Source organism: Pan paniscus, chromosome 17, assembly GCF_029289425.2.
Source record: "Pan paniscus chromosome 17, NHGRI_mPanPan1-v2.0_pri, whole genome shotgun sequence".
NCBI lineage: Eukaryota > Metazoa > Chordata > Mammalia > Primates > Hominidae > Pan > Pan paniscus.
Window position 1 is genome coordinate 71,865,246 of NC_073266.2, and position 15,222 is coordinate 71,880,467.

Here is a 15,222-nt window from a genome sequence, read left to right on the forward strand (position 1 = left end):
GCGTGAACCTGGGAGGTGGAGCTTGCAGTGAGCCGAGATTGTGCCACTGCACTCCAGCCTGGGGTGACAGAGCGAGACTCTGTCTCAAAAAAAGAAATATCTGAAGTGCTAATCAAACTGTATGATTAGTATCATACAAAGATGAATGAAATAGTTAAATTTTTGGATTTTCATTTGTGATGCCCAGTGGTTCTCAAACTGAATGTTCAAATCCCATGAAGATCATGGACATGTGTTTTCTGTGGATAGGAACTTCCTCTCTACAAAATAAAACTGATTTACAAGATGAAGATCAAGGACTTTCTACAAGATGAAACAGATTTACCTTCATGGGCTTTTCTATAACTCTTCTCTCCTAGATTTTAAGATGAGTTTAATAAAAGTAGGTAAAATTACAGAGTTCTAAATAAATGATAATATGATGGCAGATATGTGGGATATTTATTTATTTACTTATTTTTGTTTGCTTTGATAAATGAAATGCAGGTTGGAGACTTAAAGAACTAAAGGCCTAGTGATCTGAAATTTTACAAATGCAATCATTTGTGAAAATCATAAAAATTAGTTTTATTCCATCATTCACATTCTCATCTCTTTTAAATAAAGTTATTAGCCAAAAATCTAGGACTCAGTTTTAAAAACAGCTTATTGAGTATAATATACATACCATGAATTCACCTATTTTAAGTATACAGTTCAATGAATTTCCCAAAGGAACTTTATTTGTGCACTTTCATCACAATCCAGTTTTAGAAGACTTATCTGATTCCTCTCTCCCTGCATCAGTAAGCCCTATTGACTCTATATATCTTTGGGTTCCCTGACTTACCTCCCTCTCCACGTCTACCACCCTTGCACAAGCCACCATAATGTCTCATTTAGATTACTCTCATAGCCTCATAACTTTCTGCTGATTTCGTAGCCTCATAACTGTTTTTGCTGATTTCGTTCTTACCTCCTTATAATCCATGCTCCTTTCAGCAGCTGTCTCTTAAAAGTGTAAATCAAATCAGTCACTTCCCTGCTTAAAACACATCAATGGCTTCCCAATGAACGTAGAGCAAAACTTCTCCCCCTGCCCTTTGAGACTCTTGCAGAATCTGATCCCAGCCTAACCTCTCACCTCTTAACCACTCTTCTCCTTGCTTTTTATGGTCAAACCCCACAGACTTCGTTTATCTCTTGATTAAACACTGCCAAACTCTTTCCACCTCAAGGCCTTTGCATTTGCTTTACCCTGTGTCTGCTACTGTCTCCCAGATCTTTGCATGTCTATCTCCCTAACCTCCATTTTGTTACCCAGGTTTCTAATGTCTCTCACTCAGAGAGGCCTTTCCCAGTTCTCTAGCTATAAATTAGCTTCTCCTGGTTATTGCCTATACTATTATCCTACATAACACTTATTCTTACCAATCCTAGCCTTCATTATCTGGTAAGTTTTAAAAAATTGTTTATTTGTTTATTATGTCTCTTCTGATGAGAATGTAAGTTTTGTGAAAGCAGGGACAATTTCTGTCTTCTTCCCTTATGTGTCCCTAGTGAACTGAAACAGTATGGAGTTCACAATAGTTGCTCAAAAAGTATTTGTGAAGTGTGAAGTATTTGTGAAGTATTTTGTGAAGTATTTGTCAAGTGAATTAATTAGTCAAAAGAACATAAACATCAGTCTGGGAGAGTATGGAACAAAGTCAGGATTCCCCCCAAAACAGATTTCCTAAGATGGAGAAAACACAAACAACTGGAATGGAGAATGAATTTTAATACATTAATGGAAGAGAGGAGAATCATCCCCCCATCCCTCCAGGTGGTTATTTATTTATTTATTTTTGAGACGGAGTTTCACTCTTGTTGCCCAAGCTGGAGTGCGATGGCATGATCCTGGCTCACTGCAACCTCCGCCTCCCAGGTTCAACTGATTCTCCTGCCTCAGCCTCCCGAGTAGCTGGGGTCACAGGTGCATGCAACCACGCCTGGCTAATTTTTTGTATTTTTAGTAGAATCGCAGTCACCATGTTAGCCAGGCTGGTCTCAAACTCCTGACCTCAGGTGATCCACCCGCCTCTGCCTCCCAAAGTTCTGGGATTACAGGTGTGAGCCACCGTGCTCAGCCCCAGGTGGTTATTTTTATCATGGCCTTAATAAATAAATGAGATATCTATAGTGTGCTGGACCAAAGTTTGGAATCACTTATCCCACTTCTTCATCCTTGTTTCTACTTGTGATATGGTTTGAATTTGTGTCCCTGCCCAAATATCATGTTGAATTGGAGGATCAGCCTGGTGGGAGGTGATTGGATCATGGGGCAGACTTCCCAATTGCTGTTCTCATGATAGTGAGTGAGTTCTTATGAGATCTGATGGTTTAAAAGTGTGTGGTATCTTCCCCTTAGTTCCCTCTCTCCTGTTCTGCCATGGTAACAGAAGAGTTACCTGTTACCTCATGCCAAGGTGTTCCCCTTCACCTTCTGCCATGACTGTAAATTTCCTGAGGCCTCCCAGTCATGCTTCCTGTGAAGCCTATAGAACTGTGAGTCAATTAAACCTTTTTTCTTCATAAATTACCCAGTCTCAGGTAGTTCTTTAGAGCAGTGTGAAAACAGACTAATGCAACCTCTTTTCACCATGTATCATTATTCCTGTCATTTCATTCATTTTTTCTCCTCCTGAGCTTTCATTCTGCCCTTACCTCATACTGATCCTTTCTTCTGTTTCTCTGTAAACCATACTTGCCTCTCACATTCTCTCTTCTCTCAACTTTCTACTCCAATTACCTTTATTTTTGTTTTCTCTTTGTTTTTATTCTCTCTCTTTATATCTATTTAACTGAGATAATGTATTTGAAAGTGTTCCTAAACTTCAACCTTCTATATAATGTTATTTCCTTACTTTATCTTTACTGATGTGGTTTGGCTCTGTGTCCCCACCCAAATCCCACCTTGAATTGTAATCCCCACATGTCAGGGGCAGGACCAGGTGGAGATAATTGGATCATGGGGGTGGTTTCCCCCATGCTGTTCTGCTGCCCGGTGAAGAAGGTGCCTGCTTCTCCTTTGCCTTCTACCATGATTATAAGTTTCCTGAGACCGCCCCACCAATGCGGAACTGTGTGTCAATTAAACCTCTTTCCTTTATAAATTGCCCAGTCTTGGGTATTTCTTCATAGCAGTATGAGAACGGACTCATACAACTACTCTTAAACATTATATGCTGTTTGTTCTTTAAGTCCTTATGGTATATGTCTGCATTGTTCCTGTTCTCATGATAGTGAGTGAGTTCTCACGAGGTCTGGTGGTTTAAAAATGTGTGGCATCTCCCCCTTTGCTCCCTCTCTCTCCTGCTCTGCCACGGTAAAATGTGCTTACTTCCCCTTTGCCTTCTGCCATGATTGTAAGTTTCCTAATATCTGATGTAATATGACTAAAATAAGTCTACAGACTTCCCATAAATAAGGCATAGTTAACCTTTGTTTTCCATGTAATGGAGGTGAATCCCTGAGTTCTGTTCCTTTATAACAAATGGCACACATTGCAGGAGAGCTTACCAGATTCAAAATGTAATATGCATTTATAAGTAGAATAAAGCTAATTGGAATTAAACTCTTGGAAAGTAGGGAAGTTTCAAAGCTTTTATAAAGACTTCAAGTCAATTTGAAACTATAAAATACTGTGTCTACATAACATAGTTTTAATCAACTCACTAAGGTATAAACTAAAAATATATTAATGTTCTAGAAGTCCAGTATTAAACAACAAATTACCGAATCAATCCTGTGTACCATATTATACACTTGCAATGATTTATCCCATGTAATTCTGTCTCCAGTTTGGTAGAGGAAATCAGATAGTTTAGCTGCTGATTCTGGAATTATCCCTTCAACACGATATCTACAGTTAACAAAATAAAGAAAATTCAAAGCTTAAAAAGTTTAGTCTAAGCTGAAAATATAATACTATCAAAGCCTAAAGGTAGGCTAATTTAGCAAACAGCAATGAAGAAAACTTGAAGATACTATCAGCAATTCAATATATTAATATTCAATTGGAAGTAGCAAGGTTTATTTAAATATGCACTGCAATAAATACATTATTTCAAAATTCATTTTTCTATAAGTAGGCTATTAGTAATTAAGTTTTTGGGGAGTCAAAAGTTATAATGGGATTTTTGACTGTACGGTGGGTTGGCACCCCTAATTCCCACATTGTTCAAGGGTCAACTGTAATGTTTTATTGAAACATAGCCACACTCATTCATTTATGTGTTAGCTCTGGGTGCTCTTGTGCTATAATGACAGAATTGAGTAGTTGCAAGAGACCATATGGGTTGCAAAGCCTAAAGTATTTACTGTCTGTCCCTCTACTGAAAAACTTTGCCAACCCCTGGCTTAGGGTGTCCATTCAGTGGCTAATCTTGCATTTTCCAGTGACTTTGTAAAGGTAAGAAAAGTACAAATTACAGTTATATTATATGGCTGTAAGGCAGAAATTATTTTTTGTTGGTGAACAATTAGAAGGCCAATAGCTGCATAAAACTAATAGCATCAAAGAAACAAAGACGACCAGCCAGAAGTTTAACAGAGAGAAGCAGGGAAACATACAGCTAAAGTGGCCCACTAAGAGCACACTCATCTCTGGGGTCTGGAAGGCTGTGTTTATGCACCGGCTCTGCCTACTCAGTACCAGTCAGAGCAAGATGTAGTGCAGACTTGTAAGTATTCCCCAAGCCACATTCAGATTGATTAGCAAAGAGCCGATGCCTTACTGACTCAGGGACATAAGTATAGTACAACCTGTAATGCATCACTGACTGGAAAATAATATATTCTATCCACTTTAAAATAAAATATACTCATAGCTGGGTCTGGAAGACTGTGTATGCTGAAGGCTGCACCCTCTGAGGAGTGACTGGGACAAAACTTCCAAGCTACCAGTCCCTGGCTAAATCCAGAGCAAAACCACAAAAATCCTTGAATTAGAAAAGCAGTCTTCAATCCACATACATATTTGACAGTAGAGGGTAAAAATTACCACAAAATGGCTTATGTTGACCAAGGAGTGATCCATAGGAGGCCAGGCTAAAAGATAACCGCAAGTAAAAAGTCAGAGCAGAGATATCAGAGGCTACAGACTCGGGGGAAATAGACTTCACAGAATTAGTCCAGCCAAATCACCAAACAGATGAACAAATGACCAAACAAATAATCACAAACCCAGGATGGGTGGATGGAGTCAGTATCCAGAGTTGCTACACTATTTTACCTAAAACGTTGTTTTAAACAAAAAACTGTGAGTCATGCAAAGAAACATGAAAAGTGTGACTTATACTTAGGAAAACCAGCAAGCAGAAGAAACTACATTTTAGGGGGCCTTATCATATAAAGATGTTGGAATTATCATGTAAAAAATTTGGACGGGCACAGTGGCTCACTCCTGTAATCACAGCACTTTGGGAGGCCGAGGCAGGCAGATCACGAGGTCAAGAGATCGAGACCAACTTGGCCAACATGGTGAAACCCCGTCTCTACTAAAAATACAAGAATTAGCTGGGCATGGTGGCATGTGCCTGTCATCCCAGCTACTTGAGAGGCTGAGGCAGGAGAATCGCTTGAACCCAGGAGGCAGAGGTTGCAGTGAGCCGAGATTGTGCCACTGCACGCCAGCCTGGCGACAGAGTGAGACTCCATCAAAAAAAAAAAAAAAAAAAATCAAAGCAATGATTGTAAATATGTTCAAAGAACTAACGAAAGCAGGAAAAAAAAAAAGGTAGAAAAATAAACAGTGCCTCAGAGAAATGTGATATGCCATTAAACACATCAACATACACATTTTGAGAGTACCAGAAGGAAAGAACAGACACTGCACTCCAGCCTGGATAAGAGAGTGAGACCCATCTCTAAAAACAAGAAAGGATAGAGAAAAAGAAAAATATGCAAAAAAATATAGAAATAAAATAATGACTAACATTTCTACAAATTTGTAGGAAAATACTACACTCAAGAAGTTCATTGAATTCTAAGTAGTATAGGTGGAAAAACATCCACCTCCAGATATATCATAGTCAAAATTCTGAACATGAAAATAAAAATAAAGTCTTGAAAGCAGTTAAAAAAAAAAAAAGGGCATTACATGGAAGGGAACCATAATAAGACTGACAGCTGGCATGCCATTAGAAACAATGGAGGCCAGAAGGAAGTAAATGACGTTTGAAGAGCTGAAGAAAAAAAGCTACCAAAAAAGAATTCTATACCCAGCTAAGTTATCTTTCAAAAATAAAAGTTAAACAAAGACATTCTGAGATAAAGAAAAACAGAGAATTTATTGGTAGTAGTCCTGCCTTACAAAAAATACTAAAGGGAAGTTCTTCAGGCGAAAGGAAGAGACACAAAATAGTAAGTCAAATCCTTACAAATAAAGAGTTACAGTAACAATAGTATGTAGCTAATGTTACAATACAGTATAATTACATATTTCTTCCCCTTTCTTCTATTAACTGATTAAAGACAATTTCCTAAAACAATATAACATTTTATTGGGCTTATAACATGTATACATATAATTGACAATAAACACAACAGAGGGGGATGGAAATAAAGCTATATGTGAATAAAAAAAATAACAGCAGATAGTAACTCAAATCCACAGAAACCAATGAAGAGAACCAGAAATGGTAAATAAGAAAGAATATATTTCTAAAGCTATATTTCTATATAGATGTATTCTTATGGATATATATGTGTATTTAGATGGGTAAGATAGAAATATCTTGAAGTATGTTTGTATTCTCCTATTAAGTTCTTTAAAAGATACTATATAAAGCAATAATTATAACAATATGGTATTTGATTTGTAACGTATATAGACATAATATGTGCAACAAAAAAAAAGTACAAAATGTTGGGGAAGGGACTGGAACCATATAGAAGTAAAGCTTTTATATCTTACTGGAATTAAGTTTGTATACATCTGCAGTAGATTCTGATGAATTAAAATATATTGTAGCCCCTATAGTTATTACTAATAAAATAACCAAAACATGTAGTTCAAAAAATTATTAAAGGAATTAAAGATGATATACTTGACAAAACCTACTTAATACAAAAGAAGATAGTAAAAGAACAGAGGAACAAAATAGTCATGAGACATACAGAAAACAAAATAAATTTTTAAAATACAGGAAAAATGACAGACATAAATACAACCATATAACAATAACATTAGGTGTGACTGAATATGGCAGACATAAATACAACCATATAACAGTAACATTAGGTGTGACTGGATTAAACAAGCCAATCAGAAGGTAGACATTGTTGACAGTATTTCTTTTAACCCCAAACAAGTTCCAACTATATGCTTGCTGTCTATAAAAGATACGCTTTAAATTCAAAGATACATATAGGTGAATGTAAAAGGTTTGAAAAAGATACACCCTGTAAATGGAACCATAGTGAGCTGAGGTGGCTTTACTGGTATCAAATAAAGTAGACTTTAAGATAAAAACTATTAGCAGAGATAAAGAGGGATATATTACAATGATAAAAGGGTTAACCTGTTAGGAAGATGTAATAACTATAAACGTATATTCATCTAATGATAGAGCCCCAAATACATAAAGGGAAAATGGACATATCTCGAGGGAGAAATAGATAATTTCACAATAATAATTAGATACCTCAATAGGTCATTTTCTTTTTTCTTTTTGAGACAGAGTCTCGCTCTGTTGCCCAGGCTGGAGTGCATGCAATGGCGCGATCTCGGCTCACTGCAAGCTCCGCCTCCAGGGTTCACGCCATTCTCCTGCCTCAGCCTCCCAAGTAGCTGGGACTACAGGCGCCCGCCACTGCGCCCGGCTAATTTTTTGTATTTTTAGTAGAGACGGGGTTTCACCGTGTTAGCCAGGATGGTCTCGATCTCCTGACCTCATGATCCGCCCACCTCGGCCTCCCAAAGTGCTGGGATTACAGGCGTGAGCCACCGTGCCCGGCCCACGTCATTTTCAATAATGAATGAAACAATCAGAAGAAAATCAGCAAGAATATTGAAGACTTGAACAACACTAGATCTAAGAGACACCTATGGAACACTCCTAAAAATAGCAGAATAGACATTCTTCTCAAGTGCATCTGGTACATTCTACAAGAGAGACCATTGTTCAGGCAATAAAACAAGTCTCAAATTCAAGGATTGAAATTTTACCAAGTATTTTTGTCATCACAATGGAATTAAATTTTAACAACAGAAATTTGGGAAATTCCCAAATATGTAGAAATTAAAACATTCTTAAATAACCAGTAAGTCAAAGAAGAAAAATTAAGTCAAAGAAAAATTAGAGAATAATTTGAGATAAATAAAAATGAAAACCCAACATGCCAAAACTTATGGGATGCTGCAAAAGCAGTGCTTAGAGGAAAATTTATAGTTGTAAATGTCTATATTTTTTTAAAAAAGAAGTTCTGAAATCAATAACCTAGCCTTTAATTTTAGGAAACTAGAAAATGAAGAGCAAACTAAACCCAAAGCTGGCAGAAGGCAGGAAATAATAAGGATTACAGTAGAAAGTAATGAAATTGTGAATAGAAAAATAAGAAAATTAATAAAACCACAAGTTGTATCTTTGAAAAGATCAACAGAATTGATAAATGTTTAGCTAGATGTACGCAAAAAAAGAGAATAGACTCAACGAAAATCAAGACTGACCCTATACAAATAAAAAGGGTTGTAAGAGAAGAATGATGTGTCAACAAAGTAGATAGCTTAGATGAAATGGACAACGTCCTAGAAAAGCACAAATTACTGAAACTGATTTAAGAAGCAATAGCACATCTTAATTATCTATAACAAGACAGAGATTGAATTAGTAATCCAAATAATCCCCACAAAAAGAGCCCATGCTCAGATGGCTTCACTGGTGAATCTGACCAAACATTTAAAGAAAAATTTTTACATAAATCCTTCACAAACTATTCCAGAAAATAAAAGAGGAGGAAACATTTCCCAAATTTTAGCTTGATATCAAAACCAGATAAAGATATCATAAGAAAATAAAACTACACCCCAGTATCTCTTATGTATATGCAAAAACCTTCAAGAAAGTACCAGCCTACCAAATCTAGCAATGTATAAAAAGGATTATAAACCATGACCAAGCGGGATTTATCCCAGAATGCAAGGTTGGTTTACCATATGAATTATCAATTACTACAATACACAATTTTAATAGACTAAACAACAAAACCACATCATTTCAATAGATGTGGAAAAAGCATATGACAAAATCCAACACCCTTTCAGGATAAAGCATTCATAGAATGAGGGGTATAGGGAAATGCCCTCAACTTGATAAAGGGCACCTATGAAAAATCCACTGCTAACATCATACTTAATGGTGGAAAAACTAAATACTTTTCTATTAAGATCAGGAATAAGACAAGGATGTCCACTCTTGTCACTGCTATTAAACATTGTACTGGAGGTACTATCCCAGGCAGTTAGGTTAGAAAAAGAAATAAAAGTCATCCAGATTGAAAAGGAAGAAGTAGAACTCTTCATGACATGATTTTATATATAGAAAAAAACAACAGAATCCACTAAAATAATACAACTAATAAGTCCAGTAAAGCTTCAGGATACAAGATCAATATATAAAAATCAATTTTATTTCTATACACTAGGATTAAAATTTTTTTTAAAGTAATTCAGAAAACAATTCCATTTACAATAACCTCAAAAAGAATAAAGCCTTGAAATAAATTTAACAAAAGTCATTGAATGGTGTTAGAGTAAAATAAAAAAAAAAATTGAACACATTTAAGACATATACTGAAACATAAAACATTCTGAAAGAAGTTTGAGAAGCTCAAAATAAACAGAGAGACATCCTATGTTCATGTACTGGAAGACTTAATATTTTTAAAATGGCAATAACTCTCCAAATTGAACTACAGAATCAAAGCATCTTTGTCAAAATCCCAGCTGACTTTTTTTTGAGATGGGGTCTTGCTCTGTTGCTGAGGCTGCAGTGTCTAAAATTCTTATGGAAATGCAAGGGAACCAGTATAGCCAAGATAGTCTTGAAAAATAGAAAAGTTGTAAGACTCACACTTCTTAATTTCAAAACTTACTAAAAGGCTATAGTAGTGAAGGTTGTGTGGTATTGGCATAAGGACAGACAGAGAGATCAACTGAATATAATTAAGCATCCAAAGGAAACTCCTAACGTATATGGTCAATTGATTTTTTTTCCTTTTATTATTATACTTTAAGTTTTAGGGTACATGTGCACATTGTGGAGGTTAGTTACATATGTATACATGTGCCATGCTGGTGCACTGCACCCACTAACTTGTCATCTAGCATTAGGTATATCTCCCAATGCTATCCCTCACCCTCCCCCCACCCCACAACAGTCCCCAGAGTGTGATGTTCCCCTTCCTGTGTCCATGTGGTCTCATTGTTCAATTACCACCTATGAGTGAGAATATGCGGTGTTTGGTTTTTTGTTCTTGCGATAGTTTACTGAGAATGATGATTTCCAATTTCATCCATGTCCCTACAAAGGACATGAACTCATCATTTTTTATGGCTGCATAGTATTCCATGGTGTATATGTGCCACATTTTCTTAATCCAGTCTATCATTGTTGGACATTTGGGTTGGTTCCAAGTCTTTGCTATTGTGAATAGTGCCGCAATAAACATATGTGTGCATGTGTCTTTATAGCAGCATGATTTATAGTCCTTTGGGTATTATATACCCAGTAATGGGATGGCTGGGTCAAATGGTATTTCTAGTTCTAGATCCCTGAGGAATCGCCACACTGACTTCCACAATGGTTGAACTAGTTTACAGTCCCACCAACAGTGTCAAAGTGTTCCTATTTCTCCACATCCTCTCCAGCACCTGTCGTTTCCTGACTTTTTAATGATTGCCATTCTAACTGGTGTGAGATGGTATCTCATAGTGGTTTTGATTTGCATTTCTCTGATGGCCAGTGATGATGAGCATTTTTTCATGTGTTTTTTGGCTGCATAAATGTCTTCTTTTGAGAAGTGTCTGTTCAAGTCCTTCGCCCACTTTTTGATGGGGTTGTTTGTTTTTTTCTTGTAAATTTGTTTGAGTTCATTGTAGATTCTGGATATTAGCCCTTTGTCAGATGAGTAGGTTGCGAAAATTTTCTCCCATTTTGTAGGTTTCCTGTTCACTCTGCTGATAGTTTCTTTTGCTGTGCAGAAGCTCTTTAGTTTAATTAGATCCCATCTGTCAATTTTGGCTTTTGTTGCCATTGCTTTTGATGTTTTAGACATGAAGTCCTTGCCCATGCCTATGTCCTGAATGGTAATGCCTAGGTTTTCTTCTAGGGTTTTTATAGCTTTAGGTCTAACATTTAAGTCTTTAATCCATCTTGAATTGATTTTTGTATAAGGTGTAAGGAAGCGATCCAGTTTCAGCTTTCTACATATGGCTAGCCAGTTTTCCCAGCACCATTTATTAAATAGAGAATCCTTTCCCCATTGCTTGTTTTTCTCAGGTTTGTCAAAGATCAGATAGTTGTAGATATGTGGCGTTATTTGTGAGGGCTCTGTTCTGTTCCATTGATCTATATCTCTGTTTTGGTACCAGTACCGTGCTGTTTTGGTTACTGTAGCCTTGTAGTATAGTTTGAAGTCAGGTAGTGTGATGCCTCCAGCTTTGTTCTTTTGGCTTAAGATTGACTTGGTGATGTGGGCTCTTTTTTGGTTCCATATGAACTTTAAAGTAGTTTTTTCCAATTCTGTGAAGAAAGGCATTGGTAGCTTGATGGGGATGGCATTGAATCTGTAAATTACCTTGGGCAGTATGGCCATTTTCACGATATTGATTCTTCCTACCCATGAGCATGGAATGTTCTTCCATTTGTTTGTATCCTCTTTTATTTCCTTGAGCAGTGGTTTGTAGTTCTCCTTGAAGCGGTCCTTCACATCCCTTGTAAGTTGGATTCCTAGGTATTTCATCACAAGCATTCTTATACACCAACAACAGACAAACAGAGAGCCAAATCATGAGTGAACTCCCATTCACAATTGCTTCAAAGAGAATAAAATACCTAGGAATCCAACTTACAAGGGATGTCAATTGATTTTTGACAAAGGAGCCCAGACAATGTAATGTGGAGAGAAGAATCTCCAACAAATAGTGCTGGGACAATTGGATATTTACATGCAAAGATTGAATTGGACTCCTGCCTCACACCATACAGAAAATTAACTCAAAGTGATCACAACAGACCTACGTGTAAGAAATAAAACCATACATTCTTAGGGATAAATCTTTGTGACCTTGGGTCAGCCAATTAGTTCTTGGATTCAACACCAGCAACACAAGTAACACAACAGAAGATGGATAAATTGAACTTCAACAAAATTTTAAAAAATTGTGCTTCAAAGGATACCATCAAGAGAGTGAGAAGACAACCTACAGAATGGGAGAAAATAGTTGCAAATCATATATGTGATACTAAACTAGTATCCACAGTGTATAAATAACTCTTCCAACTCAACGATAAAAAGAAACTCAATTTTTTAAAAAAGAGTTTGGATAAATATTTATCTAAAGAAGATATATGAATGGTCAATATGCACATAAGAAGAAGCTTATGGTCACAAGTCACTAAGGACATGTAAATCAAATCCACAATGAGATACCACTACATACCCAACTAGGATAGCTATAATCAAGAAGACAGATATGAAAAATGTTGCTGAAGAGGTGGAGAAATTGGAACCTACATACACTGCTGTTAGGAATATAAAACGGTGCGGCCAGTCTCTAAAATGGTCTAGTAGTTCTTCAAAATATTAAACATAGAATTGCTATATGATCCAGCAATTCCAGTCCTAGATCTATAGCCAAGAGAAATAAAAATATATGTCCACACAAAAATTTGTACACAAATTTCATAACAGCATTATTTATAATACCTAAAAGGTGGAAACTAAATATATATTAACTGATGAATAGATAAACAAAATGTGGCATATCCGTACCATAGAACATTATTCTTCAATAAAAAGAAATGAGGTACTGACACAAGCTACAACATGGGTAAACCTCAAAAACATGATAAAAGAATTTGTGAAAGAAGCAAGTCACAAAAGACCACATAGCATATGATCTCCTTTATGACATGTCCAGAATAGGCAAATATGAAAGGCAGAAACTGTCACCTAGTTGCCTGGGGCTGGGGTGAATCGGATAATGGGAAGTAAATGCTGGTAGGCACAAGTTTCTTTTTGGGGGAGGAGAATGTTCTAAATGAAATTATGGTGATCCTGGTACAACTCTGTATATATACTAACAATCACTGAATTGTACACTTAAAGTAGGTGAAATTTAGGGTACATAAATTATCTCAATAAAATTGTTAAAAATGAATTAGTTCCACAAGTTTTTTTCTGAATTAGAGAATGACATTAAATTTATTTCTCGTCTAATCTATTGCATAAAAACAATTACAACAAAAATTCTTAATGTCTCTTGAGTAGGTAGAGAACCTATATTTTATCTAAGTAACTTGCTCTAAACTGCAAACCAAAATAAGATGATTCAATAAAGTATTTTATAAACTAGTCTTTAGCAATTATTTTGTTATCATATCTTTTATTCTCAATTTGTATTTACTCATTATAAATATATTTCCTAATTTCCTGTTCTGCCCACACCCAGCATTAACTATAAACCAGCTGATGTTAATGGTTGTGGAGTTATCGATGGATACTGATGTTACCGATTTTTTGTTTGTGAAAGAGAATTGTGTGAAATGACCTAATATAAACCCCAAATTCTATTTTAAAAATAGTACTACAATATTCATCACTGAATAACATAACTTTTCATTCCTTAAGTTTTTCATAAAACGGAATGGCAGCAGAGTTTGAACAACACTTTCCAAATTATTATATTAATAATATCTGAATTATTTTTGTAGTTAAGAAAAATGTTAAGTTTAGGAAGCAGGTTTAGGAAGATATTAAACTGGGGTGTTTTTCATTGTTCCTCCAAATATATCTACACATTATGTAGAACCAGGATGAATCCTGAGCTGTTAGAACTCTTTATTTTGGTCACAGCAACTTTATTAATTACATTTGTTACTTTAAAAAATGTTTAACCTGTGATATGGGTTGGTTCTGTATCCCCACCCAAATCTCATCTTGAATTGTAGCTCTCATAATTCCCAGGTGTTGTAGGAGAGACCTGGTGGAAGATAATTGAATCATGGAGGCGGTTTCCCCCATATTGTTCTCGTGGTAGTGAATAAGTCTCATGAGATCTGATGTTTTTTATAAGGGGTTTCCCCTTTCACTTGTCTCTCAATTCTCTCTTGTCTGCTGCCATGGAAGAATGACTTTCATCTTCTGCTATGATTGTGAGACCTCCCCAGCTACATGGAACTGTGAGTCCATTAAACCTCTTTCTTTTGTAAACTGCCCAGTCTCAGGTATGTCTTTATCAGCAGCGTGAAAATGAACTAATACAACCTGTTTAAACCTGAATGCTTTAATTTATAAAACTTACAAACTGTCTCACATGTCTGCCTCAGAAGGTAGAATAGAGGATTAAATGTAGTGGTGGTAATGATGGTGGTAATAAGTAGTAACGACGATGGAGGAGAAAGTAGTATCCTAAACAAGCATGAAATGCCTAAAGGCAGAAAAGGTACATTCTGCCAGAATCCATCTCTGGATAATCTGCCTTCATTATTCCACAGATACATCTTGACAGTTTTGATGAGGTCAGAGAGAATAATGATTAAGAAAGTATAGCCTTTGAGGTAAAGTCTTGGTGTCTAAGTTTTTGTCTCACTAACACTAGTTAGGTGACTTGGAGATAGTAACTTACATAGGCCCTTATTCATTTGTAAAATGGGGATAATAACAGTGCTTACATTGTGGGAAATATGAGAAATACATTTAGAAAATGAAAGAAAAGTATTTAGCATGGTGCCTGACATATAGTAAGACATTACTGTTCACTGCTTCTAACACTGAGAGAAATGTGTAGACCCATGTGCTGGTAGGTCTGTATTTCATCCCTTAAGAGCAGAAAGGAACGAAATTCCAACCAAAGAACTGCTTCTCTTTCAGGCAAATGCTTAAAGCTAACCATAAAAGGCCCTTTTTGAGTAGCAAATTATTAAGAAAAGGCATAAGTGTTGAAAAATTATCTTGAGTTTATTTTTTTGTACTGCA

At 36.1% G+C, this 15,222-nt stretch overlaps 1 protein-coding gene across 6 annotated transcripts in view; it reads right to left on the reverse strand.

The window, feature by feature from the left end:
• The window catches only part of STARD6 (StAR related lipid transfer domain containing 6), a 33,261-nt gene that overhangs the window by 9,081 nt on the left and 8,958 nt on the right, over positions 1-15,222 (reverse strand). For 4 of the 6 annotated variants that reach the window (XM_034943743.3, XM_008952613.5, XM_014342367.4 and 1 more), the window contains exon 5: positions 3,757-3,883. The exons of the other annotated variants lie outside the window; for them this stretch is intronic. In XM_034943743.3, the coding sequence (XP_034799634.1) occupies positions 3,757-3,883 (127 nt within the window). The remainder of the gene's footprint in view (positions 1-3,756; positions 3,884-15,222) is intronic. 6 annotated transcript variants of the gene reach the window in all.